The sequence below is a fragment of the Artibeus jamaicensis genome, unplaced genomic scaffold (genome assembly GCF_021234435.1).
Source record: "Artibeus jamaicensis isolate MK-2021 breed Jamaican fruit bat unplaced genomic scaffold, CSHL_Jam_final contig_414, whole genome shotgun sequence".
Classification (NCBI taxonomy): Eukaryota; Metazoa; Chordata; class Mammalia; order Chiroptera; family Phyllostomidae; genus Artibeus; species Artibeus jamaicensis.
The window spans coordinates 2,774,042-2,799,235 of NW_026521822.1; the positions used below are offsets into that span (position 1 = coordinate 2,774,042).

A 25,194-nucleotide genomic window follows, 5' to 3' on the forward strand; every position below is an offset into this window, starting at 1 on the left:
CACCATTACCCCCCTTTAGTTTATGTCCATGTGTCTCAAGTCCTTTAGGTTCTAAATTTCCCAAACTATTCTCGCCCCCCATCTATTTTCTATCTACTGTCTATGCTACCTGTTTTCTGTACCTTCTCCCCCCATCTCCTCCTCCCATTCCCCTGTTGCTAACCCTCCTTGAGATCTTCATTTCTATGTTTCCACTCCTGCTCTAGCTGTCCTTTGGTTTGCTTTCGTTTTAGGTGTGGTTGTTAATAACTGTGGATTTGTTGTCCTTTCACTGTTCATGTTTCTTTATCTTCTTTTTCTTAGATAAGTCCCTTTAACATTTCATATAATAAGGGCTTGGTGATGATGAACTCCTTGAGTTTGGTCTTATCTGAGAAGCACCTTATCTGTCCTTCCATTCTAAATGAAAGTTTTGCTGGGTAGAGCAATCTTGGTTGTAGGTCCTTAGAATTCATGACTTGGAATATTTCTTTCCAGCCCCTTCTTGCCTGTAAGGTCTCTTTTGAGAAATCTGCTGACAGCCTGATGGGGACTCCTTTGTAGGTGATTGTCCCCTTAGCTCTTGCTGCTTCCAGGATTCTCTCCTTCGTTTTAATTTTGGCTAATGTAATTATGATATGCCTTGGTGTGTTCCTTCTTGAGTCCAACTTTTTTGGTACTCTCTGGGCTTCTTGGATTTCTTGGAAGTCTGTTTCCTTTGCCAGATTGGGGAAATTTTCTTTTATTATTTGTTCAAATAGTTTTTCCACTGGTGGTTGTGTCTTTCCCCCCTCTGGTACCCCTATAATTCGGATATTGGAGCGTTTATAGATGTCCTGGAAGTTCCTAAGCTTCTCCTCATTTTTCTGAATTCTTATTTCTTCATTCCTTTCTGATTGATCATTTTTTTCTTCCTTCTGGTTTACTCCATTGAGTTGAGTCCCAGTTTTTTTTTCATCTCTATGGGTTTCCTGTGGAATTCCATTCATTTCCCTTAATTTAGCCTTCATATGTTTCTCTAATTTATGGCTATAGTCCACCAGATCTGTGAGGAAGCTGACGACAAGTGTCTTAAACTGTGCGTCTGAGAGATTTGCTATTTCTTCGTCACTTAGATTTATCTCCGGGACTTTGAGGTCCCCCTGCGACATTTTTGGTCTGTTCTGGCCCTTTAAGTGAGAGAAGCGGCGCCTTGGAGTCCCAGGTCGCTGGGTTGTGACGCTGTATGTGGGGGCGTGGTCAGAGCGGGGAAAATGGCGCCGCCGCCGGTCCCCGCTCACTCCCTCACCCGCGCGTAACCGGGCACCCACAGTCAACTCGCTGCCACCGCCTCCCCACTGACTCCTCCGTAGTCACTCACCCGGTGGGCTGCTCACTAGGTCCAATCCTGGGTTTGGAACCCGTGCGACTGGATTCCGCGCCCGCGCCCGGGTCGTTCAAGTTCTCCTTTGTAACTCCTCAACCCGCCGCCGCCGGTTTTGCCTCTTACCGGCCGGGCCGGAGAATTCGCTGTTTGCGGACTTCCGAAAAGTCGCGCGTCTGGGTTCCGCGCCCGCGCCCGGGTCGAACGAGTTCTCCTTTGTAACTCCTCAACCCGCCGCCGCCGGTTTTGCCTCTTACCGGCCGGGCCGGAGAATTTGTTGTTAGCGGACTTCCGAAAAGTTCAGTTTTCCGTGTTCTGGTTGTGTTTTCTGATGCTAATATTTAGTTGTCCTTAAACTTGGTTGTGAGAGGAGGCAGGCACATCCACCTTAATCCTCCATCTTGGCGGAAGTCCCTGTTGGTGTTTCTTAAAATTTACTCTGATGAGCATCCCAGCTGATTGGTACATATCTGTCTGTGTTGCCCTCCTTCTGTGCTGTTCATACTTCTCAGATCTCTTCTCTTCACCACCAGAGTTTGGTTTCTGCATCTCTACCCAACTCCAAAGAAAGCTCTATCAGAGCATTTTATCTTGCATACTGCTATTGGATTTAATCTTAATCACTGCCTTGTATTATGTCTCCTTGTTCATAACTTGTAGTGGCTTCCCATTTCCATTGAATTAGATGTAAACTTTCTAGCCTTCCGCCCAAGGCACATTTTGGTTTTAGCCTACCTTTGTAGTCTGATTGCCTGTAACTATGTGTCATACAAAATGAACTACTTGTCTGTTCCTTGGATCTGTCGCACTTTCTGAGGCCTTGGTTTATCTGCACTGTTTGTGCTACTTAGAACACTCGAAAGCTTTTGTTTCTGATTTATGTCTATTAACACCAAGTAAGACCAATTTTTTACATGTTCCTTTTTTTCTGTATTTCTCCAGCTTGATAGGATCTTTTCTCCCACCCTCCAGTCTTAATATTCTTTGGGGTAATTGACTATATTTTCCCCTTCATTCCAGCTGTTTGTGTACTTTTCTTATCCTTTCTGGTAGACTATCTTTTGAAAACAGTCTGTTCCTCATCTTGATAACTTTGGATGTACCACTATGTATTTGCATAACTAATTGCATAGATTTACATTTTTCTTACAGTATTTATGGGTATGTACACACCAAATAGATGAATTAGATCAGTTTAAGCACATCGTATGATATATTCTATTAAATTCTACTGTACAACCATTATGGAAAACAGTATGGAATTTTCTCAGAAAAATAAAAATTGACCTGCCTTTTGACCCAGCAATTCCACTGCTGGGATTATACCCCAAGAATCCTAAAACATCAATTTCAAAGAACCTATGCACCACAATGTTCATAGCAGCACAATTTACAATAGCCAAGAGTTGGAAGCAACCTAGGTGCCCATCAGTAAATGAATGGATACAAAAATTGTGGTACATATACACCATGGAATTTTATGCAGCAGAGAGAAAGAAGGAGCTACTACCTTTTGCAACAACATGGATGGAACTGGAAAGCATTATGCTGAGTGAAATAGGCCAGGCATTGAAGGACAAATACCATATGATCTCACCTTTGACAGGAAGCTAAAGAATAAAACAAACAAGCAAACAGAATAAAAACAAAGACGCTGAAATAGAGAACAAGTGGGCAGCGACCAGAGGGGAGAGGGAAGGGAACTTAAGGGGGAAAAAGGGGGGAGGGATTTTGAGGAACAAGTATGAATGACACAGTGATGAGGACTGGGGGGGGGGAACGGGAGGGAGGGGGGAGACCGGGCGGGGGGGGGGGAAGAGGGAAAAAAAAAAATGTACTTGAAAAGTAACTAAATAAAAAAATAAAATAAAATAAAAAAAAATAAATTCTACTGTAAAGCTCCTTACCTACTCACATGTTCATAGCAAAGTTTGTGGACTAGCAGCTGGTCTATACTTTGAGTAGCATTGTTCTGGTTTACTTTTTTCCCCTTAAAAAGATTCTAGAGGCGATTTAAGATTCATATAAATTTTATATGAAGGTTTATGTAAATTATGATTTATAGTATTAGTCATTAAACAGAAGCTGCTAAATGCAGCAGTTTCTTGATTGTGTAATTAAAGTTGTATTCTAAAGCCCTTTTATAATTTTTTTGACTTTGTTTTGTAGAAACTACCCAACGCTGGCCAATATTGAAAGGAAGAAAAAGTTAAAACTTGAAAAGGAACAGAGAGGTGCAGTATTAACAACAACACAGTATGGGTAAGTTCTTTAAAATTCTTACATTCTCAATACATATTTTAAACAACTATACTTACAAATAATAGAGCATACATCAAAATTCTAAAGTCTGTGTACTTCCAATCCTAAAATCTTTGCTTTTGTAACTCTTTTACTTAAATGTTTTAAAATAATTAATGACCTGTATTTGTATTGTTTTCAAAAAGATTTATAGTTAGTCTTTTCTGTCTTTGTTTCCCAGCTGAACTGTTCTTCTTCCCAAAGACAACCATTTTCATCCTTCCAGAGAGATTCTACATGTATGCAGCATGTAGATAGTAATCTTTTTTTTCTATCTTTTTGATACTATTCTACACCTTGCTTTTTAGGCACATAACATACTTGGATATTGTTTTTTATTAATACATAACAGGTCTCCTCATTCTCTGAGGGTGTGTTGGAAGTTTAAAGATATCCCATGGGGTCCTTTTTTTTTTTTTTGGTAACTTTTGACAGACATTTAAATTCTTACCAAACTTTTACTAATAAAAAGTTGCCAGTATTGCCCTAAACATACATTTTACACATGTGCAGGTATTTCTGAGGATGGATTCCTAAAAGTAGATTTGCCGAGTCAAAAGATAATACGCATGTGTATTTGTCATACTAGCTGCCAAATATCTATCATAGAAGCAATTCTAGTTTACTCTTCCAGTAGCAATATATGAGATACCATGTTTTCACTGTCACTCAGCTCCATAGAGTTTTTTTTAGTTTATATTTTTCTTGAAATACATTTTTAATCTAAGTAAAATATACAAAGCTTAAATGTACTTGATGCATTTGTGCACATACATACACCTACACACCCATGCAAACTCCACACAGATTATTTATATAGTCATGTACTATCTAACTTTGAGTTATGCTCTGAGAAATGTTGTAGGCAATTTTATCATCGTGCAAACATTATAGAGTATACTTTTGCGAAGTAGGATGATACAGCCTGCTACACACCTAAACTGTATGGTACAGCTTATTGCTCCTAGGCTACAAACCTGTACAGCATGACACTGTACTGAAAACTGTACGCAGGTGTTAACACAATGATAAGTATTTTACCTGTAAACATAAGAAAGGTACAGTAACAAAGATTTAAAAAACACCCCTATATAGGGTACTTACTGTGAATGGACCTTGCTAGACTGGAAGTTGCTCAGTGAAAGTCCATGAGTGAGTGATGAGGGACTGAGAGCCTAGGACATTACTGTATACCACTGTATACTTTATAAATTTATAAAACAACATGAGATTAAATCAAGCACATGAGAAAATGGTACCATTGAGATGCAGTAAACATGATGTATGAGATTGACTACTAGTGTAACACAGCATACTGTTTTACAGCAAACTTTTTTTTGTAAGTAGAATGTTCTAAAAATAATAAGTATAGTATAGTGAATACATAAACCAGTATCATTGTTTTTTACCATTATCAAGAATTATGTACTATATATAACTAAATGTGTATATAATTTCATGTGATTGGCAGCATAGTAGGTTTGTTTACACCAACATCACCACAAACATGTGAGTAATGAATTGTGCTATGATATTAGACAGCTCCGATGATCCATTATAATCTCATGGGACTCTTGTCATAGATGCAGTCCATCATCAACTAAAATAGCATTATGCAGTGCATGACTGTACAGAAAGTCTTCACCTCACAAAGTTCTCTTATACCATCCCTAGTTCAGTGCCTTCCCACAAAGGTAATCTCACATCTGATTTCTGTCATCATAGCTTTGTTTTACCTGTTCTTGGAATGTTATCTAAGTGGAATCATACATTATGTATTCTTTGGTTTGTGATTTCAGTAGTGCAAAACTATTTTGTGAGATTCATTTATATTGCATGTAGCTATAAGTTCATTCTTATAGTTGTATAAAACTCAATTGTGAGAATATATGTCTTCCTACTGTTGGACATTTGGGCTGTTTCCAGTTTGGGCTGTTATGAATAAAGCTGTCATGAAATTCTAGTACATGTTTTTTTATAGACATAAGTACTCATTTTCATTACATACACATGCATATACATATATAGGATATCCATGTGTTTAGCTTTAATAATTAAGGCAGAATAATTTTCCAAAGTGGTTGTATCCATTTATTTACTTTTTGAATTATTATTGTTCAGTGGTTGTATCAATTTATGCATCTCCTGACTCTGTATCTAATTGTTTTATGTCCAGGTCAGTGCTTGGTATTATTATACCTTTTCCTTCTGTATTACCATTTCCTCATAACTGATGATGTCAGACACCTTCTTATATGCTTGCTTATTGGCCATTTTGATATTCTTTTATGATACACTAGTTAAAGTCTTTGGCCAGTTTTTTAAAACTATATTTTATCAATTATGCTATTACAGTTGCCCCAATTGTTACCCTTTGTACTGCTCCACCCTGCATCCTCCATTCCCTGAGTAATTCCTACTCCATTGTTTAGGTCCATGAGTCACGTGTGTAAGTTCTTTGGCTACTCCATTTCCCTTGTACTTTACTCATGTGTTGTACTTTACTAGGGATGGTGTAAGAGAACTTTGACTGTTCTGTAAGTAACTATTTGTACTTTTTTTAATAAAGATTTTATTTCTTTATCTTTAGAGGGGAAGGGAAGGAGAGAGAGAGAGAGAGAGAAATACCAATATCAGTGTATGGTTGCCTTTCGTGCATCCCCTGCTGGGAACTGCCCTGTAACTCAGGCATGTGCCCTGACTGGGAATCAAACCATGGTTCTTTGGTTCCCAGGCCCTTGCTCAGTCCACTGAGCTACACCAGCCAGGACTATTTGTACTTCTTAATGCCCTCACCTCTTTACCCATTTTCCCACAACCACCTCACATCTGGCAACCATCAACACCCTTTCTGTATCCATGATTCTGTCTCTGTTCTCATTTGCTTAGTTTTTTTTTATTCGATTATTGATAGATACGTATTTATTCCCATTTTATTATTTATAGTTTTTATCTTTTTCTTTTTCTTTTTTTTCATCTTTTTCTTAAATAAGTCCCATTAACATTTCATATAATAATGGTTTGGTGATGGTGAACTCCTTTAGTTTTTTTCTTATCTGGGAAGCCCTTTATCTGCCTTTTGATTCTAAATTACAGTTTTGCTGGGTAGAGCAATCTTGGCTGCAGGTCCCTACTTTCCATGACTTTGAGTATTTCTTGCTAATCTCTTCTAGACTACAAAGTTTCTTTTGAGAAATCAGCTGACAGTCTTATTGGAACTCCCCTGTAGATAACAAACTACTATACTCTTGCTGCGCTCTTTATATTTAATCTTTGGCATTTTAATTGTGATATGCCTTGGTGTGGGCTTCTTTGCACCTATTTTGTTTGGGATTCCCTGTGCTTCCTGGACTTGAATATCTACTTCCTTCACTAAATTAGGGAAGTTTTGTCTTATTACTTTTTCAAATAGATTTCCAATTTCTTGCTCTCTTTTCCTCTGGCGCCCCTATGAGATGAATGTTGAAATGCTTGAAGTTATTTCAGAGGCTGCTTACCCTATCCTTGTTTTTTTGTATTCTTTTTTGTTGTTGTTCTGATTGGGTGTTTTTTTCTTTCTTATGTTCCAAATCATTGATTTGATTCTTGGCTTCATCCACTCTACTGTTGATTCCCTGTAAATTGTTCGCTCTTTCCATTAGTGTATCCTTCTTTTCTGACTGGATCTTTTTATACTCTTGAGGTCCTCACTAAGTTCCTTGAGCATTCTTATAGTTTTGAACTCTGCATCTGATAGATTGTGTATCTCTATTTTGTTTAGTTTTTTCCTGGAGTTTTGATGTGTTCTGTTATTTGGGCCATGTTTCCTTGTTGCCTCATTTTGACAGTTTCTATGTATTGGGTAGAAGTGCTTTGACTCTGTGTCTTGGTAGTGTGGCCTAATGTAGTAGGTGTCCTGTAGGTTCCAGTGGCGTAGCCTCCTCTATCACCCAAGCTGAGTTCTTGAGGTGTGTCCTTCATGTGTGCTGAGTACACTCTCCTCTTATAGTTGAGCCTTGATTGCTGTTGGCAGGTCTTTGGGGTGGATTTACCCAGGCCAGTCATCTGCAAGGACTGTTTGTGGCCACTGACCACATACCTCAGCCCTCTGTGGATGATCAGCTGTGCAGGGCCAGGGTGGCTGTGCTCTGATGTGGTCTATAGCTGTCCACTGAGTGCACAGGCTCTGCAGTTTCCTGGGTGGTGCAGGCCAAGGTCAGCCCCCACCAGTGTGTTTCCCAGGGCCACCCTGCCTGGGCTATAAAGCAATCTGAGACGGCCGCTGCCGCTCATGCTGGGCTTAGAGGTTCCCACATGAAGCCAAGGTGTGAATCTATGCTGGCTGCTATTAGTGCTAGACTGGGACCACTTAGCAAGAGGTGCAGGGGCTGGGGGCTCACTGAGCCTGGCTGTTGCTTGTTTGAGAGGATTTAGGGAATTGTGAAGCATGAGCCAAGATCAGCCATTCACATGGGAAAGTTTCTGTTAACAGCTTGGGTGGACCTATAAGTTGGGTGGGATTGAGTCTCAGGGAAGCTCCAGGGTGCAATGAATAGTGTTAGGTTGATGGAGTCTCAGATGTGGCACTCACCTGCTGGCTCTGTGAGGGGAGGGTTCAGAAAAAGGACAGTGGTCGCTGTCCACCTTTCTGTGTGGGAGAAAGTTGCCCCCAGCTTTTGCCTTGATGCCAGACACTTCAGTTCTTCCCTGTGTGCCACCAGTGCTGGAGCTCAGAGGGAGTGAGTCTGAATAAGTTCTTGTGTGGGTTCTTAAAGAGGAACTGCTTGGGACTCCCAGTAGTTTTCTTCCACTGACTCAGTCCTCACTGGATTTTGCAGGCAGAAGTTATGGGGACTTACCTTCCTGGCACTGAATCCCATACTGGTGGGTCTGGTGTGCGGTTGGGACTCCTCACTCCTGAGATATCCCTTCTGAATTTTTATCTACCACGTGTGGAAATGGTACCAGCCTGATCCATGTCTCCACCCCTTCTACAAATTAGGGTGGATGTGGTTTTGTTACTAAACAGCAATTGGGATCCTTATGCCCACATCCACCCTCCACGGCAGGGGTGTCAAACTTATTTTCACCAGGGGCCACATCAGCCTCGAGGTTGCCTTCAAAGGGCTGAATGTACTTTTAGGACTGTATAAATGTAACTACTCCTTAACAGTTAAGCCAGAGCTCAGTGCTGCCACTGGTAGAAACAAGAGGCCTGACTGGATTAGGTGCTCGGGCCTTGTGTTTGCCTCCTGTGGTCTTAGGCAAAATTTTGGAGACAAAGGTTTGGTGATAAAGGAAAGGAGTCTTTATTCAAAAGTAGTCACTTAAGCCTATCAAGTCACAGCTTTAATCTGTTAAACTTGTCAATTAAAACTAAACTCTTAACACCTGGGTTCCCTGTCATTCTCCCTGTTATCTTATTTCTGTAGAGTTAGTTTACAGACTAAAACAACGTAATACACCAAAGGTGCACAATTTTAGAAGAATGGCAGGCTTCTGCCTCAGAGCCTGTTTCTTCTAGAACACCCAAAGAATAAACCTGCCACCCTCTGCCCGGCCCACCTGATTCCAAGGCTGTTCCCGGAGTCCCTTCCCATCCAAAACACCGTCTGTTGGGAAGTGCAGGCAACTGCAGCACGATCATCCAGGCAGCCTCAAGGAAGAAGAGAGGCCAAGAACCAAAGAGAGCCTGTGCCAGCTGGAGAGCCCCGAGCCAGAGAGCTAGTCCTCTTTTATTTCACATCTTCTAGCCCATAATTCCATGGGCTAGAGGCATGGAGGCATCAGCTTCTCAGCCAATCTCTCCTAGACTGTTTTCCATTGCCTCCTCCTTCAGGCCCTCCCTGCTTCTCAGTGATCTGATTAGATCTTTCTATTGGTTCCTTTAATCCCGTAGTTGTCAGACTTCCATTCAACTCATTTGTGAGGGTGCTCAGTGATGGTTGTTCTGTATTGTAGTTGTAATTTTGATGTGTTCGTGTGAGGAGGTGAACAGTGTTTATTTTTACCTTTGTTGACATCTTGATCATAAGTCCTAGAATGTATTTTGATTCTCAGTTGGATTGCTTTTCTTGATTTGTAAGAGTTATTTACTTAGATATACTCCATTTTTGAGTAGAGTATGTGTATTGCAGGTATAGTTTCATAATTTGTGACTTGCTATTTTATTCTCTTAATGGGTGTCCTTTTTAAAAAGATAATATAGTAGTCAGTTGCTCAGACTCTAGGGATAGCTGGGGTACTTGACAAAGCTCAGTCATAGCCGGTGGTTGGTTAGCTGATAGCTATTCCAGCATGGCTGATGGCTGGGGTGCCTGTGTAGTTACCATTAGCTTTACTGTTTAATTCTTTAAAACATTTATAGAATAAATACTAATCTTACAAAACTCTCCCAGCAAATAGAAAATGAGGGAATACTTTGCAGCTTGTTTTAACATGTTGAAACCAGAAAATCCAGTGTTCATGCTGCCTGTCACCTACCAGACCCAATAAGCAGAGACCGGGATTGAATCTTTTTTAGCACTTTATTTAGACTGCTAGGGATCTGAGAAGACGGTGAGTATGTGTCCTAACAGACCATCTTACGTTTCCTTTCAAGCCAGCCTTTTTATAAGGGAGCAAAGGTATAGGTAAGGGATCTGGAATTCAAGGGCAAAAAGTGTAGGTAAAGGATTTATAATTCAGGAAAAAGGTTAATCAGATAAAAGCTGCAGTCAGGCAAATTCCCTAACATCCTTTCATCAGCTGACCGGTCGTTTTCTTTATCTGTGTCCTGTGCTCTGGGCGATGGACTGTCTCTCTCTGAACACAGTGGCTTGGATACCACCTTGATTGTTTATGGTCTTTTTTGGAGCACAAAGGCCAATCACTTGTGGGCCCTTGGAGTCAGGGTGGGCCATACCTGCAGTTCCTAAAACAAAAGCTTTTTACAGGCATTAACTACTAGGCTTATTAACTATTACCTTAAACTAAAAATTTCCAACTCTTGAGTGCCCCATCAAGGCCAGTATAACCTCGTACCAGAACCTGACATTATGATAAGGGAAAATCACAAGTAAATGTCTCTCAACCAGGGGCACAAAATTCCTAAGCAAAATGTTAGCAAATCAATCTGGCATGAAAAAAAGGATCTGTATTATTGCTAAATGGGATATTTCAGGATTAAGGCTAAGTTTGGTATTTGAAAATCAAATGTTATTTACCACATTAACAGATTGAGGGAGTAAAATAATACTATTAACTTAATAAATAAAATTTTTTTGATATAATTCAATATCCATTCATAAAAAAGAAACTCTCAATAAACTAGGGGAAAAAAGATAATTTCCTTAGTCTAATAAAGGAGGTCTAAAAACAACCTACAGCCAGATTATACTTCATAGTGAAATACTGATCATTTCTCCCAGGAGTTTGGAAACAAGACAAGGCTATCCACTATTACCACTTATACGCAACATTATATTATAGGTTCTAGGCAATGTAATAAAGTAAAAAAAAAAAAAGAAAAAGAATGTACAAAGTTTGCAAAGGAAGTAAAACTGTCAGTTTTTAGAGTCGCCATGATTTTATGTGTAAAAATCCAAACAAATCTCCCATTAGAGTTAGTAAGTGACTTTAGCAAGAGTTCCAAAATACATATAACATCAATATTTTAAACATCAGTTGCATTTCTGTGTATTAGCAACATAAATTAGAAAATTAAATTTTAAAAGATACTATACAGTAGCATCAAAATATATACTGAGGATACATCTAACAAAAGATTTGCAAGACCTCTGTATTCAACACTATAAAACATTGCTCAGACAAATGAAAGGCCTAAATAAATGGAGGGATATGTAATATTCATGAACTAGAAGACTCAGTATGATTATATCAATTCTCAAACTGCTCTTAATCAAAATCTCAGCAAGTTGGATTGGGGCTGGGGTAGGGGGGATGTTGGAGGAGGGCAGTACTGATAGACTTTAAAGTTTATCGGAAAATGCAGAGGTTCTAGAGTAGCTAAGGAAATTAGAGTGAAGAAGATATTGTAGTATTGGCTAATGTGACGATTCCAGATCTACCGATGAACAGTCACCTGACTGTGGCAAAGGTGCAGTACTGTACAGTGGGGAAAGGACAGTGTGTTTTAACCTTTTCCTTTTAACTTTTGAAGTACTATTTCTTTATAGAGAATATATAATTTGGTCTTATTTTTTTATACTGGTAATCCAGACAGAAAAGTCTTTGTCTTTTAACTAGGGTTTAGTTTACTTATATTTAATGTAATTACTAATATAGTCGGGTTCTGGTCTACCATTGTCCTGTTTGTGTTTTAAATTTTTCCTATTCTTTGTTTCCTTTCTTGCCTTCTTTTGGATTAAATGAATAATTTTTAATATATTTTTCTCTGTACTAGCTTTTTAGATATAATTATTTTTAATCTCTCCACTTCAAGTGCATCTACATTTTTATTTACATTATACTGTGATAGCTATTTAAAAATGTTGATTAAATAAATTTTCATTTCAGCCCTGGCTGGTGTGGCTCAATGGATTGAGCGCCAACCTGTGAACCAGAAGGTCACCAGTTTGATTCCCAGTCAGGCTACATGCCTGGGTTGCAGGCCAGGTCCCCAGTTAGGAGTGTGTGACAGGCAATTGATGGATGCATTTCTCACACATTGATGTTTCTCTCCTTCTTTCTCCCTTCCTTCCCTCTCTCTAAAAGTAAATAAAATCTTAAAAAAATAAATTTCCCTTTTAAATAATTGTAAATCAGTGGTGTAAGAGAAATATTCCCTCTAAGGTGTAGTGGTATACAGATAATAAATATACTAATTCAATAAGACTAATCAGGTCTTAATTAATCTCATCAATTAAGGAATCCTAACTCATTACTTATTAGTGATTACCTCAAGAATGATCTTTCAAAAGCCAGCTATGGTCAGGTGCAAGCAGCTTCTCTGGATACAGGGAAAGCATCTGTGAGTGGAAGCCTGAGGAAAGTGGCATCTATCTCTTCATTATCCTTTTGGTGATGATGGGCCAGAGGCAGCAATTGTATTTGTTTTCACTTTGATAACTTGGTTGAGGTATTTCCCCAACATTTCTGGGTGGAAAATGGTAATTGGTCCATGGTTTCTTGCAAAATTTGGAGTATATGTATGATTTTTTTTGGAATGTGATTCCGTGAAGATTATGGTGAATCTAAAAGGATTAAGAACCTCTATACTGTAGAGATATTAAATTAATATGTCAGTTTAGCAAATTATTTAGAAAATGTTATGATAATAACTACCATTTATTAAGGGCCCAGTGTGTTACCTTGTTCTAGATGCAAAGCACTTTATAATAATTCTTTCTATGTCTCTCTGGTTTCCATTCTGCAGATGAGTAAGTAAACTGAGTCAGGGGTGTTAATATTGTCCTAGAGACAAATTAGTAAGTGACAAAATTAGGATTTGAACACAGATTTCTAAATTCTATACTCCTAACTGTAGCCTTCATTATTAATAGAAAAAAAGAATTTTGTCTGATAAATGATAAATTAGAATAAACATACAAGGACTGTCCAGAAGACATTCAGCCATATAATATGAAAAATAGATACATTTATTGAAGAAGATACAAGAAACATACACAGACACGGACAACTCTGTCCCCTTCAAAGTAGGTACCTTGGAATCTCACACAGTTCTTCCAATTGCCATCAGCTGCCTCGTTACTAATCTCTCCCCTTTCAAAGGTGATTTTAGTTTGGAGAAAAGCCATAGGTCTCAGGGTGCCAAATATGTGCTGTAGAAGGGCTGCATTACCTGGGTAATTTGATGTTTTGCCAAAAACTTCTGTGTGAGACGTGATGCATGATGAGTGGGTACGTTACTGTGATGAAGCTGCAAATCACTAGCTGCCCATAGATGGGGCCTTCTGAAGCACCCACCTAGTTTTCATGGAGGAATGTTCAAGCTTAACGCAAATTGTTTTTAAGATCTTATTTATTTCTAGAGAGAGGGGAAGGGAAGAAGAGAGGGAAAGAAACATAATGTGTGGTTGCCTCTTGCAAGCCTCACCCCCCACTGAAGACTGAGCCGGAAACACAGTCATGTGCCCTGACTGGAAATCAAACCATTGACCCTCTGGCTCCCAGGCTTGGATTCAGTCCACTGAGCTCCACTGGCCAGGGCTTAATGCAAAATTTGATGCAGATTAGTTGCGTTACTTGCTCAGTTATTTTGAATGTGACAGCTACACAGTACACATTTTCAGTGGTGTCTGCTGCCCCCACTGACTAGTACACCAAAGTTGTCATTGTTCACATATTTGCATTCCAGTCTACTCTCCTCTGTCAGGTTACATTTATATATTAAAAATGGCTGGACTTAAGCCCTGGCTGGTGTAGCTCAGTGAATTGAGTGCGGGCCTGCGAACCAGACAATCACGGTTCGATTCCCAGTGAGGGCACATACCGGGGTTGCAGGCCAGTTCCCGGCAGGCCAGTTCCCAGCAGGGGGCGCATGAAAGGCAACCATACATTGATGTTTCTCTTCCTCTCTCCTTCCCTTCCCCTCTAAAGATAAATAAATAAAATGTTTTTTAAAAAATGACTGGACTTTATTCAGACAGATCTCGTATGTATCTTTGTGAAAGCTCAACCCCACCAAAGGATATCTTGTATTGTAGTCTACTGAAAATGAAGGTAATAAACCCTTTTTTAAATATATTTTATTGATTATGCTATTACAGTTGTCCCATTTCTTTTTCCCATTTATTTCCTTCCAGCTTGTATACCCTCTCCCACCAGCATTCCCCCACCTTAGTTCATGTCCATGGGTCATACATATAAGTTCTTTGGCTTCTCCATTTCCCATACTATTCTTAACCTCTTCCTGTCTATTTTGTACCTACCATTTATGCTTCTTATTCTCTGTACCTTTTCCCCCATTTTCTCCCCTCGCCCACAGATAACTCTCCAAGTGATCTTTATTTCTGTGAATCTGTTCATGTTCTAGTTGTTTGCTTAGGCCATTTTTGTTTGGGGGCTTTTTTTTGGTTGTTGATAGGTGTGAATTTGTTGTCAATTTACCGTTAGTATTTTTGATCTTCTTTTTCTTAGATAAGTTTCTTAAACATTTCATGTAATAAGGGCTTGGTGGTGCTGAACTCCCTTAACTTGACTTTATCTGGGAAGCAGTTTACCTGCCCTTGCATTCTAAATGATAGCTTTGCTGGATGGAGCAATCTTGGTTGTAGGTATTTGGATTTCATGACTTGGAATACTTCTTTCTAGCCCCTTCTTGGTTGTAAGATTTCTTTTGAGAAATCAGCTGACAGTTTGATGGGAACTCCTTTGTAAGTAACTGTCTCCTTTTCTCTTGTTGCTTTTAAGATTCTCCCCTTATCTTTAATCTTGGCTAATGTAATTATGATGTGCCTTGGTGTCCAATTTCTTTGGGACTCACTGAGCTTCCTGGATTTCCTAGAAGTCTATTTCCTTTGCCTTTGTTATATTTCCAACTAAGTTTTCAGTTTCTTGCTCTTCCTCTTCTGCTTCTAACACCCCTGTGATTCTGATGTTGGAATGTTTAAAGTTGTCCTGGAGGTTCCTAAGCATCTCCTCATTGTTTTGAATTCTTGTTTCTTCATTCTGTTCTGGTTGAATGTTGATTTCTTCCCTTTGCTCCAAAGCATTGATCTGAATCCGAGTTTCCTTTTTGTCACTGTTGGTTCCCTGAATATTTTCTTTTATTTCACTTTTCATATCCTTCACTTTTTCCTCTATTTTGTGACCATACTCACCATTTCTGTGAACATCCTGACTACCAGTGTTTTAAACTCTGCATCTAATAGGTTGGGTATCTCTTCATTGCTTAGTTTTATTTTTTCTGGTACTCTGAGCTGTTCTGTCTGTAGGGTCATATTTTTTGTCTTGGCATGCTTGTTACATAGTTAAGGGATGGAGCCTTACGTATTTGCCAGGGCAGGGCTACCCACATTGCTGTGTTGTGATGCTGTAAGTGGGGGAGGGATCTGGAAGGGAGCATTGCAGCTTGCTTATCTCTCTGCTAGCATTCAGTCACTTTCTCCCCTACCCACAAGCAAATTGGGCCCTTCTGCTGCTGATTCCCGGTGGGTGGTTTTGTGTATCTTCTAGGACTTTGTGGATCTCTCCAGTGAACTCTTCTTTAAGGCTGGGAGTTTTTTCTGCTGCCTCAACCCCCATAGGTTTTTACAGTTAGAGGTTTTGAGGCGTTATTTCCCTGAACTGGAACCCTGGGTTGTGCAGACTCTATCCCTTCTCACTTGTTCCTCCTGGTTTATCTGCACACAAATATGGGACTGCCCACTCTGCCAGCCGCCACCTTGTCCAATCTGCCAGCCTTCACTTTGCCACAAGTCCTGTCTACCTTGGCTGCGTGTCTCCACCTCTCCTACCAGTCTGGATGAATGTTTCTTCTTTAACTCTTTGGTTGTCAGACTTCCATAAAGTTGGGTTTTCTGTCAGTTCTGGTTATTTTTTGTTTTTAAATTTGTTGTTCTCCTACTTTTGGTTGTGTGAGGAGGCAAAGTATATCTACCTATGCCTCCATCTTGGCCAGAAATCCTTTTTTTCTTTGTTTTTGTTTTAATCCTCACCCCAAGACATGCTTATTGATTTTAGAGTGAGGGGAAGGGAGGGCAAAAGAGAGGGAGAGAAATACTGATGTGAGAGAGAAACATCAGTCAGTTGCCTTTTGCACACATCCTGACTGGTACTGAACCTGCAACCCAGGCGTGTGCCCTGACCAGGAATCAAACCCATAACCTTTCAGTTTGCAGGATGACTCCCAGCCAACTGAATCACACTGTCCAGGGCTAAAACTTTTTTTTAATGGCTTTTTTTTCTACACAGAGTTTACATTATAATATGTTCACATAAGTATTTGTTTTCCTTCTAAGGGGTGTAATTGTAGTGTGGTTAAGAGGGCATTTGATTTGAGGTAGCTGTGAAATTCTGCTCAGGCTGTAAGTTCATCCTCTTGTAAACCTATCTTATCAATTTCAGTGAATAGTACCTATCTTATCAATTTCAAAGAGCTGTCATGAAGTTCAAACAAGGCAGCATATTTGAAAATGCTTCAGAAACTTTAAGGCTCCTTAATGTGAATAGACAAAAGTTAATATACTTTATAAAGCCTAAGAAACCCTTTTATGTCATGTACAACGAGAATGAAAGTAAGTGGCCGGTTAAATTCACCTGCTGTTGATTGTACAACATAGCCCAATTTGAGAAGTGTCAAAATATGGGAGGAAGTGGTCTTCTTGAAATTGATAAAATAAGCCATTGTGATGTGTTATTCTTATAAAGTTATTCCATAGAGTTCTCTATCTTTGGAAACCACTGAATTTATTTTATTCTGGTATTTTTTAATGAACTGGCTACAAGTGATTGATTGACAGCTATATTTCTTTAGATTCAATAGACTTTTTCAGTATTTTTAGAAATGTCACTTCCAGCCAAGATAGAGGCATAAATAGACACACCGTGCCTCCCTGCACAACCAAAAGAAGGACAACAACAAATTTAAAAACAAAAAACAATTGATAGAAAATCTAACTGTATGGAAGTCTGACAACTAAGGAGATAAAGAAGAAAATTCATCCAGACCTGTAGGAGGGGCAGAGATGTGCAGCCAGGTGGAGAGGACTTGAGGCAAGGTGGCGGCTGGTGGACCCAGCAATGCAGTGGCTTGCGGACTGGGCGGACCCACATTCATTCCCATGCAGATAAACCAGGAGGAACAACTGGGGAGTGAGACAAAATATGCAACCCAGGGTTCCAGCATGGAGAAATACAGCCTCAAACCTCCGATTGAAAACACTGGTCAGGGGTGAGGAGGCAGCAGGAGAAACTATAGCCTCACAGGAGAGTTTGTTGGAGATACCCACAGGGTCCTAGCATGCACACAAACCCACCCACCTGGAATCAGCAGCAGAAAGGTCCAATTTGCTTGTAGGAAGTGGGAGAAGTGACTGAAAACTGGCAGAGAGCCGAGCACATAGCATCACAGCCCAGCCACGTGGGCTGCCCTGCCCTGGTGAACACCTAAGGCTCTGCCCCTCACTACATAACAGGCACATCAAGAAAAAAAAAAAAAAAAAAGCCCAAACAAAAGAACAGATCAAAGCTTCAGAAAAAATACAATTAAGTGATGAAGAGATAGGCAACCTATCATATGCACAGTTCAAAACATTGGTCATCAGGATGCTCACAGAATTATTTGAATTTGATCGCAAATTAGATGAGAAAATGAAGGCTATGCTCAGTGAAATGAAGGAAAATGTACAGGGAACCATCAATGACAGGAAGGAAACCAGGACTCAAATCAGTGTTGTGGACCAGAAGGAAGAAAGAAACATTGAACCAGAACAGAATGAAGAAAGAAGAATTCGAACAAAGGAGAGGCTTAGGAACTTCTAGGACATCTTTAAACATTCCAACATCAGAATCATAGTGGTACCAGATGGAGAAGAGGAAGAGCAACAAATCGAAAGCTTATTTGAAAAAAGAATGAAGGAGAACTTCCCCAACCTGGCAAAGTGGCAGACTTCCAAGAAGTCCAGGAAGCCCAGAGAGTCCCAAAGAAGTTGGACCCAAGGAGGAACACACCAGGGCACATCATCATTACATTACCAAAGATTAAAAATAAGGAGAGAATCTTAAAGCAGCAAGAGAAAAGGAGACAGGTACCTACAAAGGAGTTCTCATAAGACTGTCAGCTGATTTTTCAAAAGAAACCTTGCAGGCAAGAAAGGGCTGGAAAGAAGTATTATAAGTCATGAAAGGCAAGGACCTACATCCAAGGTTACTCTATCCAGCAAAGCTTTCATTCAGAATGGAAGGGCAGATAAAGTGCTTCCCAGATAAGGTCAAATTAAAGGAGTTCATCATCACCAAGCCCTTATTATATGAAATGTTTAAGGGACTTATCTAAGAAAAACAACATAAAAAGTATGAACGGTAAAATGACATGACAGCAAACTCACAGTTATTAACAACCGAACCTAAAACAAGCACAAACTAAGCAAACAACTGGAACAGGAACAGAATCACAGAAATAGAAATCATACGGAGGGTTATCAGTGGGGGAGTAAAAAGGGGAGAGAAGAAGAAAAGGTACAGAGAATGAGTAGCATAAATGGTAGGTAGAAAATAGACAGGGGGAGGTTAAGAATAGTAAAGGAAATGTAGAAGCCAAAGTACTTACATGTATGACCCATGGACATGAACTAAAGAGGGAATGTTGGTGGGAGAGTGTACGTAGGGTGCAGAGGGAAAGGGGGGGGAATGGGACAATTGTAATAGCAGTTGATTAAGTAAAATAGCAATATATTTTATTTAACCAATAAAGTATGTTGAAAAAAAGAGTAGGGGGAATAAATATAACTCACATCTGTGGGACATCTGTTTCTCTGTAGGCCCTGAATTAAAAAGAGAGAGAAAGAAAAGAAAAAGAAAGAAAGAAATGTCATTGTTTTTTATATTGAGTTGCTTTGTTTTCTCCAGTAAGATGAAGGGAATGTCCAGACATTCACAGATGGCAAAAATCAGAAGTCCTGGCAGATATCACAAATGGAAAAATGATCGACTTGGACAGAGAGCAGCCATTGGATCAGGCCACTGCTTGTGTGACTCGAAGTCTGAAGGTCCTTCTGATTTAAATGCAGACCCTCTGAGTGTTTTGGTAAATACTGATTCTGGTAAGTTAAGCAGGAAAACTGTTTATAAGTATAGACAGTGATATCGTTTTGTGGAGAGTTTAATGGCAAATATGTAAAAATGTAGAATGTTGCTTTAGTTGTTTTTTTTATAGGAACCCCTTGTGAAAAACTTCATTTCAGGACATCTTTTCTGAACCTTGTGGGTGGGTGTATGAGGTAGGCAGAATGTGGAAGAAAGATAATATATGTTGGATAATTTCCACAGAATGATGTAATCTTGGGACTTAAAGTGTATTGATGCTATAGATTCAGATTTGCCCAATTATGTGAATTTTGTCTTGCCTATAAATTAGTAATCCCAATGGAAGCTAGTATTATTTATGCTACTGAGCATGAACACAGTTTCTTTGGGTAAATAGTATTAATTCATTGTAGTTGAGTAATGTTCTTCCTTAGGGCATAGAATATATTTATTCATTGAATTTTCTTTAGAACCTATGGGGCAAGTTTACTCTTGCTTATAAGTTAAAAAATTGGGAGGACCAAAATGCTACTATCTTGATGATGTTTAGCTTCTGAGGCCCAATTTCCTCTTCTGAAAAATGAAAATGTATATGTAAATATTTCCAGCACCTTTTCTTCCAGTAGCACTGAGACACTTCATCTAAATTGCATGTGTGTTCTATTTTGCAAAGGAGTAGTATTAGTGAGTGGACTGAGCTTATATTGGGTTTCTCTTAGCTGCTTCTGTTCAGCCTGGAAGATAGTGGCTTCACATGAAAAATTATTGAACTTATAGCTGGCAAAAAACAGGAAGATACTAATGCACTGACTGACCTTGGTTGGGAAACAATCTTGGTATAAGAGAATGTTTGGCCAAACATAAGATTGCATTTAACACCAACTACCTCTTATTAAGTAAGGTGTTTACTCTGCTCTTAAAGCTTTATGTATATGTTAACTTGTTTCCTCATAACAAACCTTTTACATATGAACTGCTGCTACTTCCATTTTGGAATTGAAGAACACAGGGTATGTGATTTACCTTAGTATGCTGCTAGTTAGTGGCAGAGCTGGAGTTTGAACTTAGGAGCCTGACTGCACTAGTACACCACCATACCTCTTCTAAATGTGAAGTCTGAATTTATCTGAAAAATAAATTGCATGAGCCTGGGATAGTTGAGGTGTGGAAGAGGATTTAGAAAAAGCATCTTCTTACCCTTGCTGATAGCAAGGGAAAGGGCTGATGACATTTTGGGCATTGCTGAGTTTACTTATTGGGCACTTTTTTTTTCCTTCAAAAAATGTTACAGCCTAAACTTCTTCACATTTATAATGTGCAACCTTGCTGATAAAACACCATCTGTACCTAAAAATAAACTTTCATGTCATTAAAATACTTGAAACACAAATATGAAGACTACCATTATAGTTAGTAAATTACTAATTTGAAAATTATGTAATTCATAATTACATAAATGAACATTTGAAGAACTCTAACATTTAGTATTCTGTTTTGTTTTGTTTTGTTAGCTTTACTAGGTGGGTAATTCTGTGTTCTCATTTTTAAAGAACTATTTCAGTATGTGTTAATATGGTGAAATACCAATGAAAAGATTATTATATATCTTGCTTTTATTTAAGTCTGTAGGTAGGTCTTTAAGAGACACTTTAGTTATGAACAACAGTAGTAAATACCTTTTATTCTCACTTTGTGGAAAAGAGTCTATTTAAATTCTTGTTCTCTTTACCTCAAATTTCTTCTGGATTTTTACGTTTTCCAAATCAATATTTAGACTGTTGGTTTCCTCAACTTTTCATTTCAGGTAGAGCTACAGAAAACCACCTGTACCATTTTTTTTTCACATGCCCTAAATACTTAGTATCCTTAGCCTCTCCACTCTCCAACATATCAGCCTTATACTTGTTTGGAGGCAGCGTCATTCACCTTGGGCCAGAGCCAGTCAGATCTAGGGGTGTGCTTGTTATTCAGGTTGCAGTTTTCAGGGCAGCATGGTGATACAGTCCTGTTCCTGCTCTCACATGGCAGTTAACACTCTTTAGCACTAAGCTTACTTTCAACCTGGAGATCTCCTAATTTCTTACATTTTTTTGCCTTTTTTTGGCTCAGAATCTTAATCCAGACTTCATCATTCACATTTTCAATAAGACAGTGGTTCTGAATCTTTATAAACCTCATATCGTGCTTAGAAAAATCTTTACCTGAGCCCTCCTTTTTGTGACACTTGGTAGTATGTCAACTTTCACTAATTGTGGAGGTACGTTTAAACATGGGGTTGACATTGTTTCAAAAGGAGAGCATGTCATTTGGAGTCTACCAGCTGATCAGTTTTGAGTGTGGCCTATTTGCACTAGATTTTCTTTTAATCTTTTTGGTATTTCATTTGTTAGAGCTACATTTATTTTGTTGCTGTTCTTTAAATATGATCTGTGTTTAATGGCTTTCTTGGCCTGTGGTTTTAATAAGTTTTAACTGAGCTAGAAAGAAAGGAGCTGGTCAGTAATGTGTTCTTGAGCATGACAGACTAAAGTACCTCATCATCAACAAAATGAAAAGGATCCAGTTTGTTAGTCATTTGTTATAATACAGATATTATAGAACACTAGGACAGACATCAGTCTGCATACTGACACATAGGCTAAATGGGCTTCTGTTGTTTAAAAGGTAGATGTTAAAGTAAGAAAAGAAGCTAACCTAGTATATCAGCTGTCATGAATGCCCACTGTTTTTGAGAGTTGGAAACCCTCAAAATATCTGTTTTTGAGAGTTGGAAAGCATAAAGTAAATCTACCATTTTTTAAGAGTGAGTTTTTTCAATAGATAGCATTTTCTTAGGAGACTTAATCTGTAAATGTTCTTGAGGCTAGAGCATGTAACTGTGCTTGTTCCTGAAGGGCAATAGGAAGTAGTAGGAGCGGGAAGAGGAGAGACAAGTTAAGAAATAAGTTATAGAAAGATGCCAGAGGTGAAGCTTTTACGTAAATCAGTGTTTAGAGTTGGGTAAACCATTGGAGAAGCACTTTTTTCCCTAATTTTATTTCGTTAGGGATTTACCGAGGTCCTATATTTTGCTTACCCAGCACTGTAATTCAGAAAAGTCTCTTGCTTCCTTCAGGAAACTCAGAGTCTAATGCAGGCATGTCAAACTCATTTTCACCAGGGGCCACATCAGCCTCATGGTTGCCTTCAAAGGACTGAATGTAATTTTAAGACTATAAATGTAACTACTCCTTAATAGTTAAGTGAGAGCTCGGAGCTGCCACCTGGTAGAAACAAGGTGCTGGGTGGGATAGAACAAGGTGGAGGGCCAGATTCGGCCCTCAGGCCTTATGTTTACCACCTGTGGTCTAGTGATAAGTTTTAGATTATTGTATTATTTTTTTGATTAGTGGGAACATGATATGTATGAGAGAGGTGAGATTTACCATAGGAGGTGTCACTGGTGTTTTAACAGTAAGAGAAATTATTTGAGCTGCTGTTTTATAATGATTGTAGAGTTTGATTTTATCATTTTCATTGCTTCTGTTTTTGTACTGATATTTCTAGTTTAGACAAATGTTTCGGCTATTTTTATTAAAAAGCGAGTGAAGTGTGTTGAGTATGATTCAGTCAGCCAGCACAGTGCCTTCAGCAGTCTTTCCAGGGCAGCTGCTAAAAATCCCTGTGTTAGAACTGTGAGGTAGATCTGGGGAGCTTTGCAAAGGCATTTTCTTTTGAGATGAAAAGTCACTGTGGAGAACATTTTGATCAAGTCAAAAGGGCAGCACTTTTCAAAGTGCTGTTACGTGTGGTGGTTCATTTGTGTGAACTCCTAACTCTTACCCTTGGGGAAGCAGTCAAGTATAGTGAACTTTGGGACACTTCTAATAATGACTGCACCATGCACCCAGATTGTGGTTTTACCATTCTTTGATTAAAGAGACTGGAGCCTTTTGGAGAAATGACTGGTTTGGGACAGGGAGAATACAAAATGAGCCTAAAAGATCTAATGTAGTGCCAGAAAGTAAGAAAGTGCTCAAAATCAGCAGGAGTTGGGCATGTCAGAAGGATATAAGGACCAACTGGACTAGGCTTCCAATGGCTAAAGTTGGGGCAATTTGAGCCACAAAATAAATAATCATAGATTATAACCCAAAGAATAAAATAAGTATCCCTGAATCCGCAATGATATAAATAAATATGGGGGAAGAGGGACAAATCTTTTTATAGAAGAATTTCAGTTAATAATTCTAAGAGGTTAGGGAGAAACAGGCAGTCACCATCAGAACACCACAGTAATAATTGTTTCAGGCAAAAACTATTGATAAACAGTAAAATTGGAGGCAACACTTTTAGGTAAAATAGGGTATACTGTGGTTTTAGCATATCTTCAAAATTTGTTAATATTCCTTACTCTAGGAGGTAGACTTATTTCCCATCCCTTTGAATGTTGGCTGGTCTTAGTGACTCATTTCAAGAAGTAGAATAACAAAGAGAAAAAGAATAACTTTACAGTAGAGAAACCAGGCAGACCACCAAGTAGTCAAGGTTAACATCACCAGTAATGTCATGTTGGTATCACGGACCCTGATATGACATGATGTAAGGGCACTACCTAAAATCTATAGTCTTAGCATTATCATCAGAAAACACCCGACAGACCCACACTGAGGGGTATTCTACAATAACTTCTCAGTAGTCTTTAAACTGTCAAGTCCATGAAAGCAAGGAAATACTGAGAAATTGTCATAAATTGGTGAGACACAGATGAGGAGTTGTGAGGACAGAATACAGTGTCATATAGAGGATTGGATTCTAGAATAAAAAAAGGACATTAATGGAAAAACTAGTGAAATTACAGTACAGTTGGTAATTTGGGTAATAGTATTATATCAGTGTAATTTGTTAGCTATGGTAAATGTACTGTGGTTGTATAAGATATTAACATTAGGGGAAAGTAGGTGAAGGGTCTGTGAAAACTATCTTTGTAACACGTGTAAATTTAATATTGTTTCAAAATATCAAAAAAGAGGGAAGGGGAGGAGTTATGTAGGGCAATTAAAGCCTTGTCCACCACTTTTTGAATTGAATTGTGAGGTAACATGTTCCTCCAGGGTTTATTTCTTTATTTTTTTCTATTATTTCCTGATTGCAATGCAGAAAATGAGGAAAGACAAAAAAGCACAAAATAAAAAACAACTTTCTTAACTTACAGAAATAGCCACTGCTCACATTTTGTTGTATATCCTTCCAGAAATATTTTCTTATTAACATGTATTTTATTTTGTTAAATAAAAATGGAATCATGTTCATAAAACAAAAAGAGAAAAAAAATGAGCTTTGAATCCAGACAGAACTAGGCTTCCACTGTAGCCCTACCTTTTCCCAGCTCTGTCATCTGTACAAGTTACTCTTTTTGAACTTGACTTTATTCATGCAACGGTTTGTTCTTCAGGTATTTGTTGAGCATTTTTCTGGGCTCTAAGGATATAATACTGAACAAAGCCAAACTCCTCCTCTCCTGTAGCTTATGGTCTTGCCTGGGGGTGGATGTAGTAAATTTATGGGTTGATATAAATGATGGGAAGATGTGTAAAGCTAAGGGAAAGGATAGAGAATGATGGTTAAAGAACGGAGTGTGCTATTTTATAAAGTCAATGAAGGCACTTCTGATAAGGTGACACTAAGAAATCTGAATAAAGTTAGGAGCTCATACCTGTGGGGATAGCTTTCAAGCATAGAAAGGAACAAGTGCAAATGCCCTGTGGTGAGAGCATGCTTCATGCGCTCAGGGAACAGTCAGATTGGAGTGGAGTGAGCAGGAAAGAAAGTGGTAGTATTTCAGTGGAGATAGTGAAGGACCAGATCAAGTAGGGTGTTGTAGG

General features: G+C 38.9%; 1 protein-coding gene across 2 annotated transcripts in view; it reads left to right on the forward strand.

Annotated features, from left to right (window-relative positions):
* The window catches only part of NUFIP1 (nuclear FMR1 interacting protein 1), a 59,449-nt gene that overhangs the window by 12,083 nt on the left and 22,172 nt on the right, over positions 1 to 25,194 (forward strand). For both annotated transcript variants that reach the window (XM_037155083.2, XM_037155082.2), the window contains exons 6-7: positions 3,512 to 3,604; positions 19,154 to 19,347. In XM_037155083.2, coding sequence (XP_037010978.2) covers positions 3,512 to 3,604; positions 19,154 to 19,347 — 287 coding nt within the window. The remainder of the gene's footprint in view (positions 1 to 3,511; positions 3,605 to 19,153; positions 19,348 to 25,194) is intronic.